The 19,059-nt window shown below is 41.4% G+C and overlaps 1 protein-coding gene across 2 annotated transcripts in view; it reads right to left on the bottom strand.

Annotated features, from left to right (window-relative positions):
* The window catches only part of DDX46 (DEAD-box helicase 46), a 72,796-nt gene extending 56,777 nt beyond the window's left edge, over positions 1-16,019 (bottom strand). For both annotated transcript variants that reach the window (XM_081827043.1, XM_081827042.1), the window contains exons 1-5: positions 15,830-16,019; positions 11,658-11,846; positions 9,811-9,954; positions 4,985-5,081; positions 2,385-2,550 (exon numbers count right to left, since the gene is read on the bottom strand). In XM_081827043.1, the coding sequence (XP_081683169.1) occupies positions 2,385-2,550; positions 4,985-5,081; positions 9,811-9,954; positions 11,658-11,846; positions 15,830-15,846 (613 nt within the window). In that variant the 5' untranslated portion in view covers positions 15,847-16,019. The remainder of the gene's footprint in view (positions 1-2,384; positions 2,551-4,984; positions 5,082-9,810; positions 9,955-11,657; positions 11,847-15,829) is intronic.
* Between the last annotated feature and the right edge of the window lie 3,040 nt (positions 16,020-19,059).

Consider the following 19,059-nt stretch of genomic DNA (forward strand, 5'->3'; position numbering starts at 1 on the left):
CTCCATCCCAGGACCTTGGATCATGACCTGAGTTGAAGGCAGACACTTAACCAACTGAGCCACCCAGATGTCCCAGAACAACCTTTTTTTAAAATCAGAGGAAAAACTCATATTTTAAATTCAAGACAATCTTTTTTTCATATAACTAAGACATCATTTCCCCTTAAAGATACAATCCCTTCATCTATTTAAACTACTCTGTGAAACTTTCACAAAAACCGAAAAATTCACCGAATTTTCACAGAAAAATGGAAAAAAATTCCAGTTTCCTATAAAATTTCACACTCATCTACTTCACTATAACCTCAAGTCAAAATCACATATGGCAGGGAAATATTTCTGAGTTATGAAAAATCAGGAGGGACCTGAAAACATGCTTTTAATTTACCTTCATTACTAACAATATTTGTAGTTTAATAATTAAAAAGCTATTTACTGACTATGCCCATAAGAACCCAACTATCCAGTCTAAGGTAAAATCAGTAATCCTTATTGAACAGTACCCTATAATTTACATATTAACATATATATTTACAAGAGATTGAATATCTCAATACGAATCCAGCAATTCCACTTCTAGGTAAATATTCAAAAGAACCAAAAGCAGGTATTCAAAGAGATATTTGCACATTATTCATAGCAGCATTTTTCACAACAGCCAAAGGGTAAAACAATCCACATAGCCAACAGAGAAACAGGTAAACACAAAATGGACTCAGCCATAAAAAAGGAATGAAACTGTGATACATGCCACAACATGGAAGAACCCTGAGGACATTATACTGAGTGAAATAAGCCCAGATGCAAAAGGACAAAGACGATATGATTGCACTTATATAAGGTACCTGGAATAGGCAAACTGACAGAATTACCAGGGATAAGGAGGTGAAGAGTAGGACAGGATGGGGAGTAATCTTTATTGGGTACAGGGGGCACCTAGTTGGATCAGTCAGTGGACCATGCAACTCTTGATCTCAGGGTTGTGGGTTCAAGCCTTACATTGGGTATAGCAATTACTTAAGTTTTTAAAAATCTTAAAAAAAAAAAAAAAAAAAGAAATCTGGGGATGCCTGGTGGCTCAGTCGGTTAAGTGGCTACCTTTGGCTCAGGTCATGATCCCAGGGTCCTGGGATCGAGTCCCACATTGGGCTCCTTGCTCAATGGGGAACCTGCTTCTCCCTCTGCCTGCGGCTTCCCGTGCTTTTGCGCACATGCTCTCCCTCTGACAAATAAATATTAAAAAAAAAAAAAAAAAAGAAATCTATATTGTGTACAGTTTCTGTGTGGAATGATGAAAAAATTCTAGAAATGGATAGTGGTGACGGATGATGAACAACACCATGAATGTATGTAATGCCAAAGAACTGTACACTTAAAAATGGTTAAAATGTGGGCTCCTGGGTGGCTAGGTCGCTTGAGCGCCTGACTCTTGATTTCAGCTCAGGTCATGATCTCAGGGTCCTGGGATCCAGCCCTGTGTCAGGCTCCTCACTCAACGGGGAGTCTACTTGAAGTTTCTCTCTCCCTCTGCCACTCCCCCTGATCACTCGCTCTCGCTCTCTCTCTCTCTCTCATTCAAATGGATAGATCTTTAAAAAAAATACTGGGGGGGCACCTGGGTGGCTCAGTCGTTAAAGCGTCTGCCTTCGGCTCGGGCTGTGATCCCAGGACCCTGGGATCGAGCCCCGCATCGGGCTCCCTGCTCCACGGGAAGCCTGCTTCTCCCTCTCCCACTCCCTCTGCTTGTGTTCCCTCTCTTGCTGTCTCTCTCTGTCAAATAAATAAATAAAATCTTAAAAAAAAAAAAAAATATTGGGCACCTGGGTGCCTCCATCAGTTAAGCGACTGACTCTTGATTTTGGCTCAGATCATGATCTTGCAGTTGTGGGATTGAGCTCTGAGTCCAGCTTCATGCTAAGTCTGCGTCAGATTCTCTCTCCTTCTCTCTGTTCCTCCCCCTACCCATGCACACTCATGCTCTCTCTCAAATAAATAAATAAATAAATAAATAATCTTTAAAAAATATATTAAAAAAAAATGGTTGGAGTGCCTGGGTGACTCAGTCGGTTAAGGCACGTGCTCCTGAGCCACCTGAGCTACCTTCGGCTCAGGTCACGATCCTGGGACCCTGGGATCGAGCCCCGTGTTGGGCTCCCTGCTCAGGGGGGAGTCTGCTTCTCTCTCTCCCCTCTGCCCCTCCCCCCGCTCATGCTCTCTCTCTCGCTAATAAAATCTTAAAAAAAAAAAAAAAGGTTAAAATGTTATGTATATTTTCCACAGTAAAAAATAGCCTAAAAATTCCCAGCATGAAATATTACTCATATTTCTAGAATATGCTACATGAATTGTTATATAGGCTATATTAGTCTAACAAATGAATATACCATCATCATCTTCTAAACTCCATTTTTTCCCTTGTTTCATCTCTTCAATTTCCTTTTTCAGTTCCCCTATGTTTTCCATGGCCTTTTTACGTTGCTCTTCTCGCCATTTTTCTACTCTTTCTTTTCTCTTTCTCATTTCTTCTTCCAGCTTATTCTGATCAAAGTTCTTGGGGAAAATGAGAGATACAGAGGGAAACAAAGATTAACAACTTTATTCCAGAGACATTCCAAAAAAATTCTCCAAATTATAAAAAAGGAAAAGGAAAAACAGCTGTATTTACAAACTCCTCAATTTAGACCAGATTTAGATCACACATCCTTTTTTTTTTTTGAGTGTTTATAGTAGCTTTATTTATAATAGCTCCCAAATTGAAACAATTGCCGGGACATATCTTTTAAATATACCCACGAATATACCAGCAAAATGAAATCACAATGAAAAGCATCTTCAACTAAGAAAGCAGACAGACTTCAAACATGATAAACTAATCTCATTTTAATTTCAGGCAAGATGCTAACATGAATCCACTTTCTTCCTCAAACTAGAAACTAGATGAATTAACAAGGAAAATTCCCCAGTTATTATTCTCAACTTTAAATCCTCTAAACTCCTCAAAGATTGCCTCCATAAAAAAGAAATTTTCTATTACAAATTAGTGAGTAAGTGAAAGCTATTTATCAACATGATTAAAAAGTTATGGTCTTTAAGTCTAAGTTTCCTGGAAACAGCCATTCCAAAGACTTTATCAAGATGATTAATAATTCTCTGAAAAGGAGAAAGCAAACCATTTTCACAGGCATAAGCAGGAACTCAATGACTAAACATCATAGAAATAAAAAATTGACATATGCTGGGGTGCCTGGGTGGGTCAGTATGCTAAGAGTCTGACTTCGGCTCAGGTCATAATCTCGGGGTACTGGGATTGAGCCCTGCTTTGGGCTCCCTGCTCAGCAGGGAGCCTGCTTGTCCCTCTCCATCTGCCCCTGCCTCAGCTCATGCTCTGTCTCTCTCTCAAATAAAAAAGATTTTTTTTTTAAATTTACATATGCTATCATTATAGATACGGAAATACATACATCAAAAAACAGTCAAAGAAAATACCACAGAATTTTAATGCTGACTTGAAACTAATATAACACTGGATGTTAACTACCCTGGAATTAAAATTAAAAACTTAATTAAAAAAAAAAAATTTAGGTCACCTGGCTGGCTCAGTCAGAAGGACACGCGACTCTTAATCTTAGGGTCGTGAAATGGGTATAGACCCACATTGGGTGAGGAGATTACTTAAATAAATAAACTTAAAAAAAAAAGGTATACAACTTTTTTGGAGGGTACTTTGATACTATTTATCAAAATGTTAAATGCATATACCCACTGACAAAACCATTTCACTGATTCTAATTTACCCTATTCTATATTTACAAAAGACATGTCTAAAAGGATTCATGTACCACTGTTCATAATGAGACTGGAAATAACCTAAATGTCCATTAAAGGTGATTTCTTTACCTTGTTTCAACAGAACACTATGCAGGCATTAAAAACAATGAGCTATATCTATATATGCAGTTACAGAAGATCTCCAATATATAACAAATGAAAACAAGGTACTCTAAGTTGGATGGTGGGTATACCACTGTGTATTCTTCCTCAGACCATATATATTGATAAAATAATGCATAATTTAAAAACGAACAAAAGCAGGTCGCCTGGCAAGCTCAGTCAGTGGAGCCTGCAACTCCTGATCTGGGGGTTGAGTTTGAGCCCCACAATGGGAGTAGAGATTACTTAATAAAAAATAAATAAATAAATAAGGAACAAAAGCAAGGAACAGAATAGTACATACAGTATGATCATATTTTGTTAAGTAAAAACAGTAACATATATAGATATGCAATACTTTTGAGAAAAAAAATCTTCTAATAGGGACAGCTTTCACTTTTTTATTTTACATACTATCATTTATCTCAAAATAAAAATAGGGATGCCTGGGTGGCTCAGTTGGTTAAGCATCTGCCTTCAGCTCAGGTCATAATCCCAGGGTTCTGGGATCAAGCCCATGTCAGGATCTTTGTTCAGCAGGGAGTCTGCTTCTCCCTCTCCCTCTCTCTCTGCTGCTCCCCCTGCTTGTGCTCTCTCACTCTTTCTCAAATAAATAAATAAAATCTTTAAAAATAAATAAATAAAATAAAAATAAAAATATTTAGGGGCACCTAGCTGGCTCAGTCGGTAGAGCATGGGGCTCTTGATCTCAGGGTCGTAAGCTCAAGCCCCAGGTTGGATGTGGATCCTACTTAAAAAAAAAAACAAAATAGGGGCGCCTGGGTGGCTCAGACGGTTAAGCGTCTGCCTTCGGCTCAGGTCATGATCCCAGGGTCCTGGGATCGAGTCCCGCATCGGGCTCCCTGCTCCTTGGGAGCCTGCTTCTCCCTCTGCTTCTCTCTCTCTCTCTCTCTGTCTCTCATGAATAAATAAATAAAATCTTTAAAAAAATAAATAAATAAAAATAAACTATATAGCAATAAAAAACCCTGACAGTTTGTGATCACAGACACAAAAATCTGATATTATACAATTATTTAGTTAGTAAACATACGCCAGCATCTTTTTCTTTTTCATCCTCCTTGTCATCTTTGTCTTTTTTCTTCTCTTTAGAACTTTCCCCACTATCTGTTTTTTCTTTGGACCTAGACCTACCAAAAAAGAGAGAAAGAAACATCATCTATTTATGCTTGGAAACATTCACATTTAAAATACATTTAAAAGGGGCGCCTGAGTGACTCAGTCAGTTAAGTGTCCAACTATTGATTTCAGCTCAGGTTGTGATCTCAGAATCATGGGGATCAAGCCCCACGTCCAGCTCTGTGCTGAGCATGGAGTCTGCTTAAGATTCTCTCCCTCTGCCCCTCCCCGCACCCCACTTACATGCGCGCGCACTCACTCTCTCTCAAAAACAAAATAAATAAAATAAAATACATTTAAAGACTTGCATTTTACTTTTTAGGTAAGAAACTTCCAAAAGTCAACTTTACTTTTATACTAATAAACACCTTGGAAATATAATGAAAATTAAATCCTATAACGTTAGTTACAAATATTTATATTTGGCAATTTGGCCAAGAAAAAGTAGACCTATCATATAAAAATGACAAAATTTAGGGCGCCTAGGTGGCTCAGTGGGTTAAGCGACTGCCTTCGGCTCAGGTCATGATCCTGGAGTCCCCGGATCGAGTCCCGCATCAGGCTCCCTGCTCAGCGGGGAGTCTGCTTCTCCCTCTGACCCTCCCTCCTCTCATGTGCTCTCTCTATCTCATTCTCTCTCTCAAATAAATAAATAAAATCTTTAAAAAAAAAAAATGACAAAATTTAAATAGAAGAGGTAAAATTTAACACACAGCGAAATTTACCAAAACATTAACATTCTCCAAGATAATTTTTAATTCATTTAAAAATTAATAAAGTTTAGAGTGCCTGGGTTGCTCAGTTGGTTAAGCATTTGCCTTTGGCTCGGGTCATGATCTCAGGGTCCGGGGATCGAATCCCGCATCAGGCTCCTTGCTCAGCAGGATGTCTGCTTCTCCCTCTCACTCTCCTTATATACTCTTTCTCCCCATCAAATAAATAAAATCTTAATTTTTTTTAAAGATTTTTTTACTTATTTATTTGAGAGACACAGAATGAGAGAGAGAGAGCACAAGAGGGGGGAGGGTCAGAGGGCGAAGCAGACTCCCTGCCGAGCAGGGAGCCCAAAGCGGGACTTGATCCAGGGACTCCAGGATCATGACCTGAGCCAAAGGCAGTCACTTAACCAACTGAGCCACGCAGGCGCCCTAAAATCTTAATAATGTTTAAAACCCCAAAAGGCCTTGCATTTCACCCCCATGTTTGGTATCTTGTAAGTAAAAAAGAATTTCTTGGGGCGCCTGGGTGGCTCAGTTGGTTAAGCATCTGCCTCCGGCTCAGGCCATGATCTCAGGGTCCTGGGACTGAGTCCTGTGTCAGGCTCCCTGCTCAGTGAGGAGTCTGCTTCTTCCTCTCCCTCTGCCCCTCCCCCTTGCTGATGCGCTCTCTCTAAAATAAGTAAATAAAATCTTTAAAAAAAAAAGAAAGAAATTTCTTAATTTAAATGCAATCAATTCAGTCTTCTTTCCCCCCCTTTAAAAAAATTGGTGCTTTTTAAACCTTCCAGATTTGATGAAGATATCCAGAGGTAAAGAAGATATTCTCTAGTATAAACTTTTTTAAAAAGTTTACAATTATGCCATCGAATTTGGTCTTTAATCTGCTTTTATGTACAGAATGAGGTAGGTGGTCCTATTTCATTATATTGTAGCAAATGTCCCTAGTAGCACTTTTTTTTTTTTAAAGTAGGCTCCACACTGAGCTTGAACTCACAACCCTGAGATCAAGACCTAAGTTGATATCAAGAGTCTGATGCTTAACCAACTGAGCCACCCAGGCACTCCCCCTGCACCCCAAGTACTACTTACTTAAGGAAATTTTTCCCACTAATTACACTGTCACCACTGTCATTTATTAAATGACCATATATGTGGGGATCTGTTTCTGGGCTCTTTATGTGGTTCCAATGATCTATTTGTCTATCTCTACACAAAAATCACATTTAATTTGACAACTTTACGACAAATTTTAATACCTGGCAGAGCAAGCCCTCCTATCTTGTTCTTCAAGATTGTTTACGCCCTTGCATTTCTGATTTTATAATCAGTTTGTGAAACACTTTTCACGTATGCTAAGAACTTTTAAACATGAATATGGTTTGTTTTTTTGGTTTTTTTTAAAGATTTTATTTATTTATTTGACAGAGAGAGACACAGCGAGAGAGGGAACACAAGCAGGGAGAGTGGGAGAGGGATAAGCAGGCTTCCCGTGGAGCAGGGAGCCCGATGCGGGGCTCGATCCCAGTACCCTGGGATCATGACCTGAGCCGAAGGCTGACGTTCAATGACTGAGCCACCCAGGTGCCCCGAATATGTTTTGAAATTAATAAAATGCTTTTCCTAAATCTACTTAGACAAGCATGACTTTTCTCCTTGAATCTTATTAATATAAATAATTAGGGGCGCCTGGGTGGCTCAGTTGGTTAAGCGACTGCCTTCGGCTCAGGTCATGATCCTGGAGTCCCTGGATCGAGTCCTGCATCGGGCCCCCTGCTCAGCGGGGAGTCTGCTTCTCCCTCTGCCCCTCCCCCACGGCTTGTGCTCTCTCTCTCTCATAAATAAATAAATAAATAAATAAATAAATAATATAAATAATTACACTGATTGATTTTCACTCTCTTTTTTGAAGAAGATTTTATTTATTCATTTGAGAGAGAGCACAAGCACAGGGAGGGGCAGAGGGAGAGAGAAGCAGATACTCCGCTGAGCAGGGAGCCCACCACAGGGTTCAAATCCCAGGACCCCAGGATCATGAGTTGAGCCGAAGGCCATCACTTAATGGACTGAGCCACCCAGGAGCCCCTGGACTGACTGATTTTCTAATGTCAAACCAACCTTCCATTCCTGGAATAAATCCAAATAGTTCATAATTATTTTCTTTATATATTTTTTGATTCGGTGTAATAACCTTTATGTTTAGGTTAAATATAGCCTATAATTGTCTTTTCTCATACTGCCCTTCTCAGGTTTTAATATCTAGGGTTCTCCTCAATACATAACATGAATTGATGTTTCTTCTTTAAGTCTCTGTTCATCAAAAGTATCATTACAGAGCAAAAAGACAAACCACAGAGTAAAAGAATATATGTGCTATTCATATAAATGAAAATCAACAACCATCCAGAGTATTTAAAAACAACAACAAAAACCTCCTCCAAGTCAATTTTTTTTTTAATTTTAATTTTTTTTTTTGGAAGATTTTATTTATTTATTTGACAGCGAAAGAGCAAGCACAAGCAGGGGGAGCAGCAGAGGGAGAGGGAGAAGCAGGCTCCTCGCCGAGCAGGGAGCCCGATGCGGGACTCGATCCCAGGACACAGATCATGACCTGAGCTGAAGGCAGACGCTTAACCAACTGAGCCACCCAGGCACCCGTCCAAGTCAATTTTTAAAGAAACAACTCAACAGGAAAATAAGCAAAAGATTTTAACATACTTCAGAAAAGAAGAAATACAAATGACCAATAAACATATGAAGAGATGTTCAATCTCACTGGTCATCAAAGAAATACAAATTAAAACCACAATAATACTATGTCTAACCAATTAAAAAAATTAATGGGACTGACAATACCAAATACTGGGAAGGGTATGGAACAACAGAATTATACTGCTCACTGGAATACAATTAGTATACCCCCTTTAGAAAGCATTTGGGATTATTCAATAAAAGTGAAGCTATGCTGGGGTGGCTGGATGGCTCAGTCAGTTGAGCAAGCGACTCCTGATTTCAGCTCAGGTCACAATCTCAGGTTTGTTGGGCTCCACACTCAGCAGGGAGTCTACTGGAGATTCTCTCTCCCTCTGCCCTTCCCCCTGCTCGCGTGACTTGCGCGCACTCCCTCCCTCAAATAAATAAATTTAAAAAAATAATAATAATTAAGCGGGGCGCCTGGGTGGCTCAGTCGTAGAGCGTCTGCCTTCGGCTCAGGTCATGATCCCAGAGTCCTGGGATAGAGCCCCGCATCGGGCTCCCTGCTCCGCAGGAAGCCTGCTTCTCCCTCTCCCACTCCCCCTGCTTCTGTTCCCTCTCTCGCTGTCTCTCTCTCTGTCAAATAAATACATAAAATCTTTAAAAATAATAATAATCCCAACAGGCATTATTATACTGACATTGGTAAAATAAAATTTATAAAATAAAATTAATGACTTGATAAAAACACTCATGATTAATATGAAGAATATACAGAAAACAGATACAAATTCATATATCAACTATCCTCTGTCACCACTTTAGAAACAGGCAAAAAACAAACCATTGAAAAGAGAAATATAAAGCATAAACATGCTCTAATAGATATAAATAATATCTTGAAATTGAATGGTACTAGCATTCTAAGGAAACATGTACATTTAACTAAACACAAGCAAAATTCACATCTATCCTGAAGAGCAATTCAGCAATGCATTATCATGAGTAAAAAAGTTGTCAGAAATCCTAGAACATCATTTCAAAGGAAAAACAGAGTTCCTAAAAAGATGTTTATACAATATATTCCTAACCATTAACAGTAGGTATTAAATAAATAAGAGAACAATGTATTACGAACGTTAAAAGTAACTGAATCTAGTATTTTCCAACTGAATTACAAGCTTTATAATCTATTAAAACTCAATCAACAGTTGATGGTAGGAGCCAAAGTTAGTAATTATTTATAAAAGATTTTTTTTAAAAAAAGGAAGGAATAGGGAAGAGTCAGTTCCCAAACTGCATGAGAGATATAGTCCAACAATAACATTACCTATTCTCAGCTTTCTTGCTTTTATTGCCAGGACTAGAGGATCTGGATCGCCGGCCTCGGCTTCTACTCCTTGAGCGTCTCCTGTCTCGACTTCGAGATCTTCTTCGCTCTCGACTTCTGTCTCTCTCTCTACTTCTGGAACGCCTGAAAGGAGGACACTTTTCACTCATTTTATGACCAAGTAGAGTTTCTTTCAGATAATCGTTCTGTCCCATGTTGAAAGAAGCTTCTTTACCATTATTAAAGGCTGAGATTTCAATTAACCATCAAATCAGGTAAAAAGGGAACAAGTAAAGCCAATTCTTAGAAGTGGTTAATGAAAAAAATGAGGATACTAATTCCAAAATGATTATTTGTTGAAAAACATAGCAAATCTGTGAAATAAATCTGTCTTTTTGAAATCTACGCTCTACAGTAGAAAATCTAAATTTCAAAGTCAGCCAAAACCTAAGTATAAGGACGGGTACAATTGGGCTATGGAAAGATCACATATGAAGACTAGGAGACAATTTATATTCTAGAGCTGATAGTGACATGACACATAGGGCAGATCAACTCTCTGGGTCACAGTTTTCTCATCTATATAATACGGAGACTCCACTTAGATAATCTCAAAATCCTTCTTGCTCTAAAACCTTGTAATTCTACTTTCACTCCTGAAAGTCAAAGACCAAATCTTAAAAAAATCAATTTCACTTAACACGTACTTGACTGAATTATATGAAACTGTTCCTGGGACCACATAATATGAAACTAAGCACTATCCACATTTTCATAAATGAATATTTTCCCTGAGTACCATGTAATACCTTTGCAATTTCTCCTTCCAATGTTTGCAAAAGAGTTTTTTCTGTCATCAGCTCACAGCACCTATACAACCTTGTCTTCTTTCCTATTATAGTAAGAAACTTAGCAACTAATCTTTTGGTGTGGGGAAGATTATTTTTATTTACAGACAATGTTCTCCACCTCTAGAAAGGTTATAGCTGCTTGACTCGTGCCAAGGAATATGTAAGCAAGTAAAAGCAAAATAAAAATTAGGAGGTCCTTTTGTTTAAAACAGTTTTTTTTTTTTAAGGGCACCTGGGTGGTTTAGTCATTAAGCATCTGCCTTCGGCTCAGGTCGTGATCCCAGGGTCCTGGGATCGAGCCCCGCATCGGGCTCCCTGCTCGGCGGGAAGCCTGCTTCTCCCTCTCCTGCTCCCCCTGCTTGTGTTCCCTCTCTCTCTGTGTCTCTCTGTGTCAAATAAATAAATAAAATCTTTAAAAAAAAAAAGTTTTTTTTTTTAAAAGTGTCAAACAGGGACACCTGACTGGCTCAGTTGGCAGAGTACATAACTCTTGATCTTGAGGTTGTAAGTCAAGTCCCACATTATGTGCAGAGATTACTTAAAAATAAAATCTTTAAACTAAATAAACTAATAGAATCTTTTTTAGAAATTAAAAAATGGGGGGGAGCATGCAACTCTTGATCTCAGGGTTTTAAGTTTGAGCCCCACGTTGGATAGAGATTACTTAAAAATAAAAAGCTTTAAAAAATACCTTTTTTTTTAATGTCAAACAGCAAGCAGGGCTTTTCCTTCTCCTGTTGGCTTTAGTGGCTGCTCTGAACACAGTGGTCAGCTCTCTTGGGACAGAATTAGAACAGAACCGCCTTGATGACATATTACCTCTGAGAGTCTTTGCTCCAGGCAAAGCACCTCTGGACCTAATCAAACGAGCTGGGGTCAAAGCAGAGTACCCACAAAAGGGCCACTAAATTCCAGTCCAAGTCATACTTTTGAACAAGCCCGACTTAGCTGAGAAGGCCCAATTTATCATGAGTCTTTAGGAGACTAATGTCTTACCTCAGGCGCTTCCGGTCTCTTGACCGAGATCTTCTTTTATCCCTGCTACGAGACCTCTCTCTCCTTCTATCTCTATCTCTGCTTCTAGACCGTCTGTCATCTCCACGTTTACTTCTTTTGTCTGAGGGTGAGCGACTTCTAGAACGACTTCCAGAGCGCCCCCTTGATGCTGATCGCTTCCGATAGTGGCTAAAAGGTTAAGTTTAAGATTAAGTTTAGCAAACACAAGGAGTAGCTTCTATTATATTTTAATCACATTTTCCCAAAAGATCTCAGCAGACAAACAATGACAGGACTTTTATTCATCAACTCTTAAAATTACGGGAAGGTGGGCGCCTGGGTGGCTCAGTTGGTTAAGCGACTGCCTTCGGCTCAGGTCATGATCCTGGAGTCCCTGGATCGAGTCCCGCATCGGGCTCCCTGCTCGGCAGGGAGCCTGCTTCTCCCTCTGACCCTCCCCCCTCTCGTGTGCTCTCTGTCTCTCTCATTCTCTCTGTCTCAAATAAATAAATAAAAATCTTAAAAAAAAAAAAAAAATCGAAAAAAAAAAAAAAAATTACGGGAAGGTAATGACCCCTGCAACTATAGTCCATGTAGACAGGGGAAAACTATCCTGAAAGGGAAGCAAGGACAGTAAAAAGAACAGACCAAACTCCTGCCTTTGAGCCCCAAGCAACTTGCATTCTGGTAAAGGAAGAGATGACAGACAAGTAAAAAAATAAAAACATAGTATGTCACATGGTACTATGGAGAGAAACACATCAGAGTAAATGAAAGAGAAATGATGGGAGGTAGGAGGTTTGCTATTTTATACCAGGTGTTAAGAGAAAAACTTGCTAATAAACAGACATTTCAGAGGTTTGAAGAAAATAAAAGGAACCGCGTAGATACAAGGGGGAGAAACTTTTCAGGCAAAAGGCATCACAAGTACAAAGTCGCTGAGGAGGAAGCTTGGCTGGTGTGTCCAAGGAACAGCAAGGAAGGCAGACGTGGCTGGAGCTGAATGACCAAGAAAAGTGCCACGAGATGAGGTCAGAAATACAGCAGGGTGGCCAAACAGGGAGGGCTCTGCCGAGTCTCATGGGTCATTCTAAGGACTTCTTCTTTCACTCTGAGTAAGTTGAGAAGTTATTGGAAGATTCTAAGCAGAGGAGTAATGTTACCGCACTAATATTTTTAAAGCATTAGTCTGGCTGCTGGGGGAGAACAAACTGAAGGAAGGCAAGTGCAGAAGCAGGGAAAAGAGGTGGGAAGCTATGGCAACCATCCAAGTAAGAGAGTGGTGGGTTGGATGAGAATGTCAGGAGTAGAGTTTCTAGGAAGTGTCAAAATCTAGATATTTTGAAACTAGAACTGACTAAGTATTAATTCAATGCCAAGTGTGACAGCAAGGGAGAAGTTGTGGGTGTCTCTGAGATACTTGGCTGGACCAAGTAGAAAGATGAAGTTGCTATTTACTAAGATGGGAAGCCTGAGGAAGGATCACATATTGGCGGGGTGGGGATCATGATAGTAGGCACTCACATGGAGATGTACAGTAGATAGTTGAAATATGAGTCTAGAGTTCACGAAGGGAGTCATCAGTGTACAAAGGCTACTTAAAGCAATAAATATGGATAAGATGGCTCAGGAATGAGCGCACCTCATTATTCCTCAAGCACCTGAAATTCGATGTGTAGAAACCCAAACTTATTACCTTTGCCTCCCCAAACCATTTATCAACCCAACTACCAGTCAATAGTCTCAAAATATGTTATCTTCAATATTTTTCTCATTCTACACAACCAGTAAAACACCAAGTATCACCAATTTCACCTCTGTAATTCTCTTCACATTATATCACCTCCTCAGAGTTCCCACTGTCACTACTCCACATCAGAACTATGTAGTTACGGTATTTTAGAAGACCCCTGGTCTCGCTTCTATTCCTTTTTCCCTGAAATCTGTTTTACTCATTGCTGCAATGGTAATCTTCATAAAGCAGAGTGCTGACCACATTATATAAACATACCCACACATTTCTTCTCAAAATCTTCAAAGCCTCTCAAATTCTTACCTTCAAGATTTTATTTGACAGAGAAAGAGAGAAAAAGTAGAAGCAAGGGGAGCAGCAGAGGAAGAGGGAAAAGCAGGCTCTCCACTGAGCAGGGAGCCCAATATGGGGTTCGATCCCAGGACCCTGGGATCATGACCTGAGCCAAAGGCAGACACTTAACCACCTGAATCACCTAGGCACCCCTCAAAGTTCTTAACTTCAGAACTAAATCTACAGGGGCGCCTGGGTGGCCCAGTCGTTAAGTGTCTGCCTTCGGCTCAGGTCATGATCCCAGGGTCCTGGGATCGAGCCCCGAATCGGGCTCCTTGCTCAGCGGGAAGCCTGCTTCTCCCTCTCCCTCTCCCCCTCCTTGTGTTCCCTCTCTCACTGTCTCTCTCTCTCTGTTAAATAAATAAAATCTTTTAAAAAATAAAAAATAATAATAAAAAAAACTAAATCTACAATCCACCCACATTCTGGACCCAACTTCCTTTTAGAACCTACCTCCTACCACTTTTCTTCAACCCTTCATGACACCTACATACGTACGCAAACTGGGCTCTTATTTCTGGAACACCTTGCTCCATCTCATCTCTGAGCCTTTCATAAGTTCCTGAACTAACCTAGAGCACAAACCATGCAGACAGGGGAGAAGGCTAAAGAGCTGGAAGAGGCTTCCTTGTCAAGGGCCCTGAAGGCTGTGCTTAAGAGTCTGACTTTATCTTGGAAGCAGTAAGAACCAACAGGGATGAAAAGAAAGGAATGACATAATCTTTATTTCAGAAATGTTACTCTAGCTGCAGTGTGAGGAATCTATTAGGAGAGCAAGATCACAGGAAGGTAATCAACTTGAGGCAAGTGCAGCAGTCTGAGCACTAAATGATTAGGTCCTGGATTAAGTCAGGGAGAGCAGAAATGGAGACAGGGTGTAGAATCTTACTGGGTTAAGACAGTTTGAGAGAAAAATTAATCAAATAAACTATCGCTTCCAAGTTTCTGGTCTGGTAGCCGGGAATAGCAATGCCTTCAAGGAGATTTAAAAGACCTGCACAGGAATCCTCTGTAAATATGCAACTACTCTTTATCTTTATCCAGGTGATGGTTACTCAGTTTATGGATTTGCTAAATTTCATCTAGCTCTACCCTTAAGTTTTATCCATTTCCCTGAACATTAACTGTATCTCAATAAACTATTACTTATTATTTATAACCCAGATAAAAAAGATCTTTCATTCACTGCTAAATATAAAGCAAATACTCATCTTTAAGATAAAAACCTCAAGGTCCCAAACCACGTAACAACCTAAAGTTTTGAAGAGATATCAGAATTTTTTTTTTTAAGATTTTATTTATTCATTTGACAGAGAGAGACACAGCGAGAGAGGGAACACAAGCAGGAGTGGGGGAGGGAGAAGCAGGCCTCCCGCTGAGCGGAGAGCCCGATGAGGGGCTCGATCCCAGTACCCTGGGATCATGACCTGAGCCGAAGGCATACGTTTAACGACTGAGCCACCCAGGCGCCCCAAGAGATATCAGAATTCTAGTAAGACCTCCCAATCCACAGTTTTAAAAGGACAGAAAACACATAACAAAGAAATATACCTATCTGCGAAATAAATCTCCATGCAACAAGTATTTATTGCAGCCCACTAAAAGCCTAATCATTGTTCAATGTTGTAGGTGATGTAAAAATATTTAGCCTCCAGCTCCTTTCAACTGACTTGGGAAAATACCACACATGCACAAAGAACTAAAATAGACAGCAACAGGCGCCAAGGAAACTTGGCAAACCCGAACTGGTAAGAAATTCAACTGGGATCACTACTGAGGGATCACGGCGGGCTTCGTGGAAAAGGCGGGATGTGGTGCCCAATCACTGACCCCCTGGAGGAATGGTCCCGTTCCAGGGACTGCAACGGGTGATGGCAGTGCAGGGAACCCTGTGAGCGTCACCGGCCCAAGTACAGTCACTTCCTCGGCCGAGGTCTCCCTGCCTCTCCGGTGGCCGCGGGTAGCGCCGGCCGCACGTGGGGCCGCACCGGTTCAGGCCTGGTCCCGCTGCCACCTCAACTCCCGCCTCTTTCCCCCAGCCCGAGGAAGCCGCCCGCCCGCTCGCCCGCTAGGCGCGCCGCCTCACCGTGATTCCCGGCCCATGCTGCCCGCCGAGGGAAAAGCGGCGCCCTTTGGGACAACGCGCAGAAGGACCGGACAAAGGAGGAGGCCGCGCAGCCCTCGGCTAGCCGGACGAGGAGCAGCACTACGGGGAAACAGCTGCTACAGCGGCGGCAGCCATCCGAAAACAGCCAACGAAAACAGGACGTGCTGGTGCCCGTGGCAAAGGGAAGGAAAAAGCGGGCCGGAAGCTGCTATCTCGCCACAGCGCCCCCTCTCGGCTGGAGGCCGCCCAGCGCCGGCCGCGCCGAAAGACGCGACTTTGGCGGCGTTTTCCCTGCAGTGCCTTGAAAGTTTGTGCCCTTTGGTGCGGTGGAGAAAGGCGCCTTGGCTTTGCAGGCCCTAGAAAGGTCTTTCCTGCAAGGGCCACCGAGGCGCCATATGCATTCCGTCCCCCTTAACCTGAGCTGAGTGGTGCTACCAACATCTCCATTCACTCTCATTTATACATTCATTCATTTATATGTATTGTTATGTGTGGGGCAAGTCTTAACATCCGGGGAGCTTACAAGTTAGTGGGGGATACAGACATAACTAAAAACACAAGCAAATGTAATACAAAAAAGAGATTGCGGCATAGGAGAGGAGTTCAGAAAGGGTTACCTGAGGATGTCACCTTTGAGGTGACATGTGAAGACTGAGTCGTAGTTAAGTTGGTGGAGAAGAGGAAGAGGCAAATATATATTCCTAAGATTATAATGGTTCTCAACATTGCCTGAGCTTGGAAGCTCTAAAAAAATACATGATGGGGGGCTCCTGGGTGGCTCAGTTGGTTAAGCGTCTGCCTTCGGTTCAGGTCATGATCCCACGGTCCTGGGATGGAGCCCCTTCGGCTCCCCCATCACTGGCAGTCCGCTTCTTCCTCTGACCCTCCCCCCTCTCATGCTCTCTCACTCACTCTCGCTCTCTCAAATAGTCTTAAAAAAAAATACATGATGCAGTATCTGGTTGGCTCAGTCTATAGGACATGCAGCTCTTGAACTCACCCCCAGGTCGGGTATAGAGATTACCTAAAAATAAAATCTTAAAAATATATGTATACATGGATGCATGTGTTCCATATGGATATTGATTTACTTGGTCTGGAGTGCTGCCTGTGCACTGGGAATTTTTAAGCTTCTTAGGTGATTTTGAAGTACACTTAAGGTTGAGAACGACTCACCTAGTAGAACATACTGAAATGTTAAGAGTTGTTTTGACGCAAAGCTGTAACGCAGTGAAGAAAGAGGCTCTCATAGTTTACATGCCTCTGTACTATTTTACATTCTTATACCTAAGAAAGAAAAGTTCTAGATCATGATTGTGGTGGTTGAAAACTCAATGAACTGTGAACTTTAAATTGGTACATTTTACTGTATGTAAATTTCACCTCAATAAATTTGATTTAAAAAAAAAAGAAGAAACGGAGTTAAGACTCCACGATGAGCTTCTGCTCTTCTTCTCTGCCTTCCTGCCCATCTGTGGCAGCAGAAGCGTCCGTGCCCAGGATAAAAGAGGCTTGGGCTGATACCTGACAGAATGGACAGCAAGTATCAGAGCCACTCTACATTGCTTCTATGTGGGCTAAAGGTAACAAGTATGGGTTTCAATGTAAGAGAAATAGGAAACCACTAATGACTTAAACATGGTGACACTGAGAAGTGGTCAGATTCTGGATGTATTCCAGAGGCAGCTCTCTAAACACTAACTGGTAAATTGGATGTGAACTGTGAGGGAAATGGAGGCATAAAGATGACTCTGGGGCTTTGAACAGAGCTACTGTGGGTTTTGGTGATATTCTGGAGAAAGACATGGAAGCAGCAATTTTGGCAGGGGATGGAGAGAAAAATCAGTGGATCTGGTAGAGTGATGGGATGTCTGAGCTGCCTGCTGGATATCCAGGGGATAATGGCCACATAGGAGATACAGGAGTCTGGAGTCCAAGGGAGAAATACAACTTGTCTGAGAGGGGTGCCTGGGTGGCTCGGTCAGTTGAGCATCTGCCTTCAGCTCAGGTCATGATCCCGGGGTACTGGGATCGAGCCCTGCATCAGGCTCCCAGTTTGTGGGGAGCCTGCTTCTCCCTCTCCTTCCCATTCGTGTTCTTTTTCCCTAACTCATTCTCTCTCTCTCAAATAAATAAATAAAATCTTAAAAAAAAAAAAAAAAGGAACTTATCTGAGACACAGGGGTCATAAGCATTTTATAGAATGTTGAAGAATGTGGGGGTCGCCTGGGTGGCTCAGTCATTAAGCGTCTGCCTTCAGCTCAGGTCATGATCCCAGTGTCCTGGGATCAAGCCCCATGTCAGGCTCCCTGCTCGGCACGAAGCCTGGTTCTCCCTGTGCCACTACCCCCTGCTTGTATTCCTACTCTCCCTATCTCTCTCTGTCAAATAAATAAATAAAATCTTTAAAAAAAAAAATGTTTAAGAATGCAAATAAATAAAATCTTAAAAAAAAAAAAAAAGAATGCAGTATTTGAAGCCATAAAACTGGATGAGGCCAAGCAAAACTGAATGTTACAGCTTGAACAGATTTTTTAAAATCACATACTTGAATGTCTTTATTTTAATTGAGAAAACTGAGACTCTGGAAACAAAAACAAACTTAATCCTAGGTCACTAATCTTTTCGGAATCTAAACTGGAACCAGTAACCCACGCATCTGATACCCAGGCCAGACCTGTTTTCAAGATACATCATTTCTAACTCCCTCTTTAAAAAACAAAAGATTTGGGCGCCTGGGTGGCTCAGTTGGTTAAGCGACTGCCTTCGGCTCAGGTCATGATCCTGGAGTCCCGGGATCTAGTCCCGCATCGGGCTCCCTGCTCGGCAGGGAGTCTGCTTCTCCCTCTGACCCTCCCCCGTCTCATGCTCTCTCTCTCTCATTCTCTCTGTCTCAAATAAATAAATAAAATCTTTAAAAAATAAATAAATAAAAAACAAAAGATTTACTTGAAACAGAGGGAGAGAGACAGGGTGCAAGTAGGGGGAGGAACAGAGGGAGAGGGAGAGAATCTCAAGCAGACTCCCCACTGATCATGGAACCCTACCTGGGGCTGGATCTCATAACCCTGAGATCATGACCTGAGTAGAAAACAAGAGTCCAGACACCCAACCAACTGAGCCACCCAGGTGCCCCTATAACTCCTCTTTAAGAGAACCCATTCATGTGACAATCCTGAAAGGCTTTTTATATTCACAAGATGTTTATG

The sequence above is a fragment of the Leptonychotes weddellii genome, chromosome 7, assembly GCF_054177405.1.
Source record: "Leptonychotes weddellii isolate Sample4059 chromosome 7, ASM5417740v2, whole genome shotgun sequence".
In the NCBI taxonomy this organism is placed as follows: Eukaryota; Metazoa; Chordata; class Mammalia; order Carnivora; family Phocidae; genus Leptonychotes; species Leptonychotes weddellii.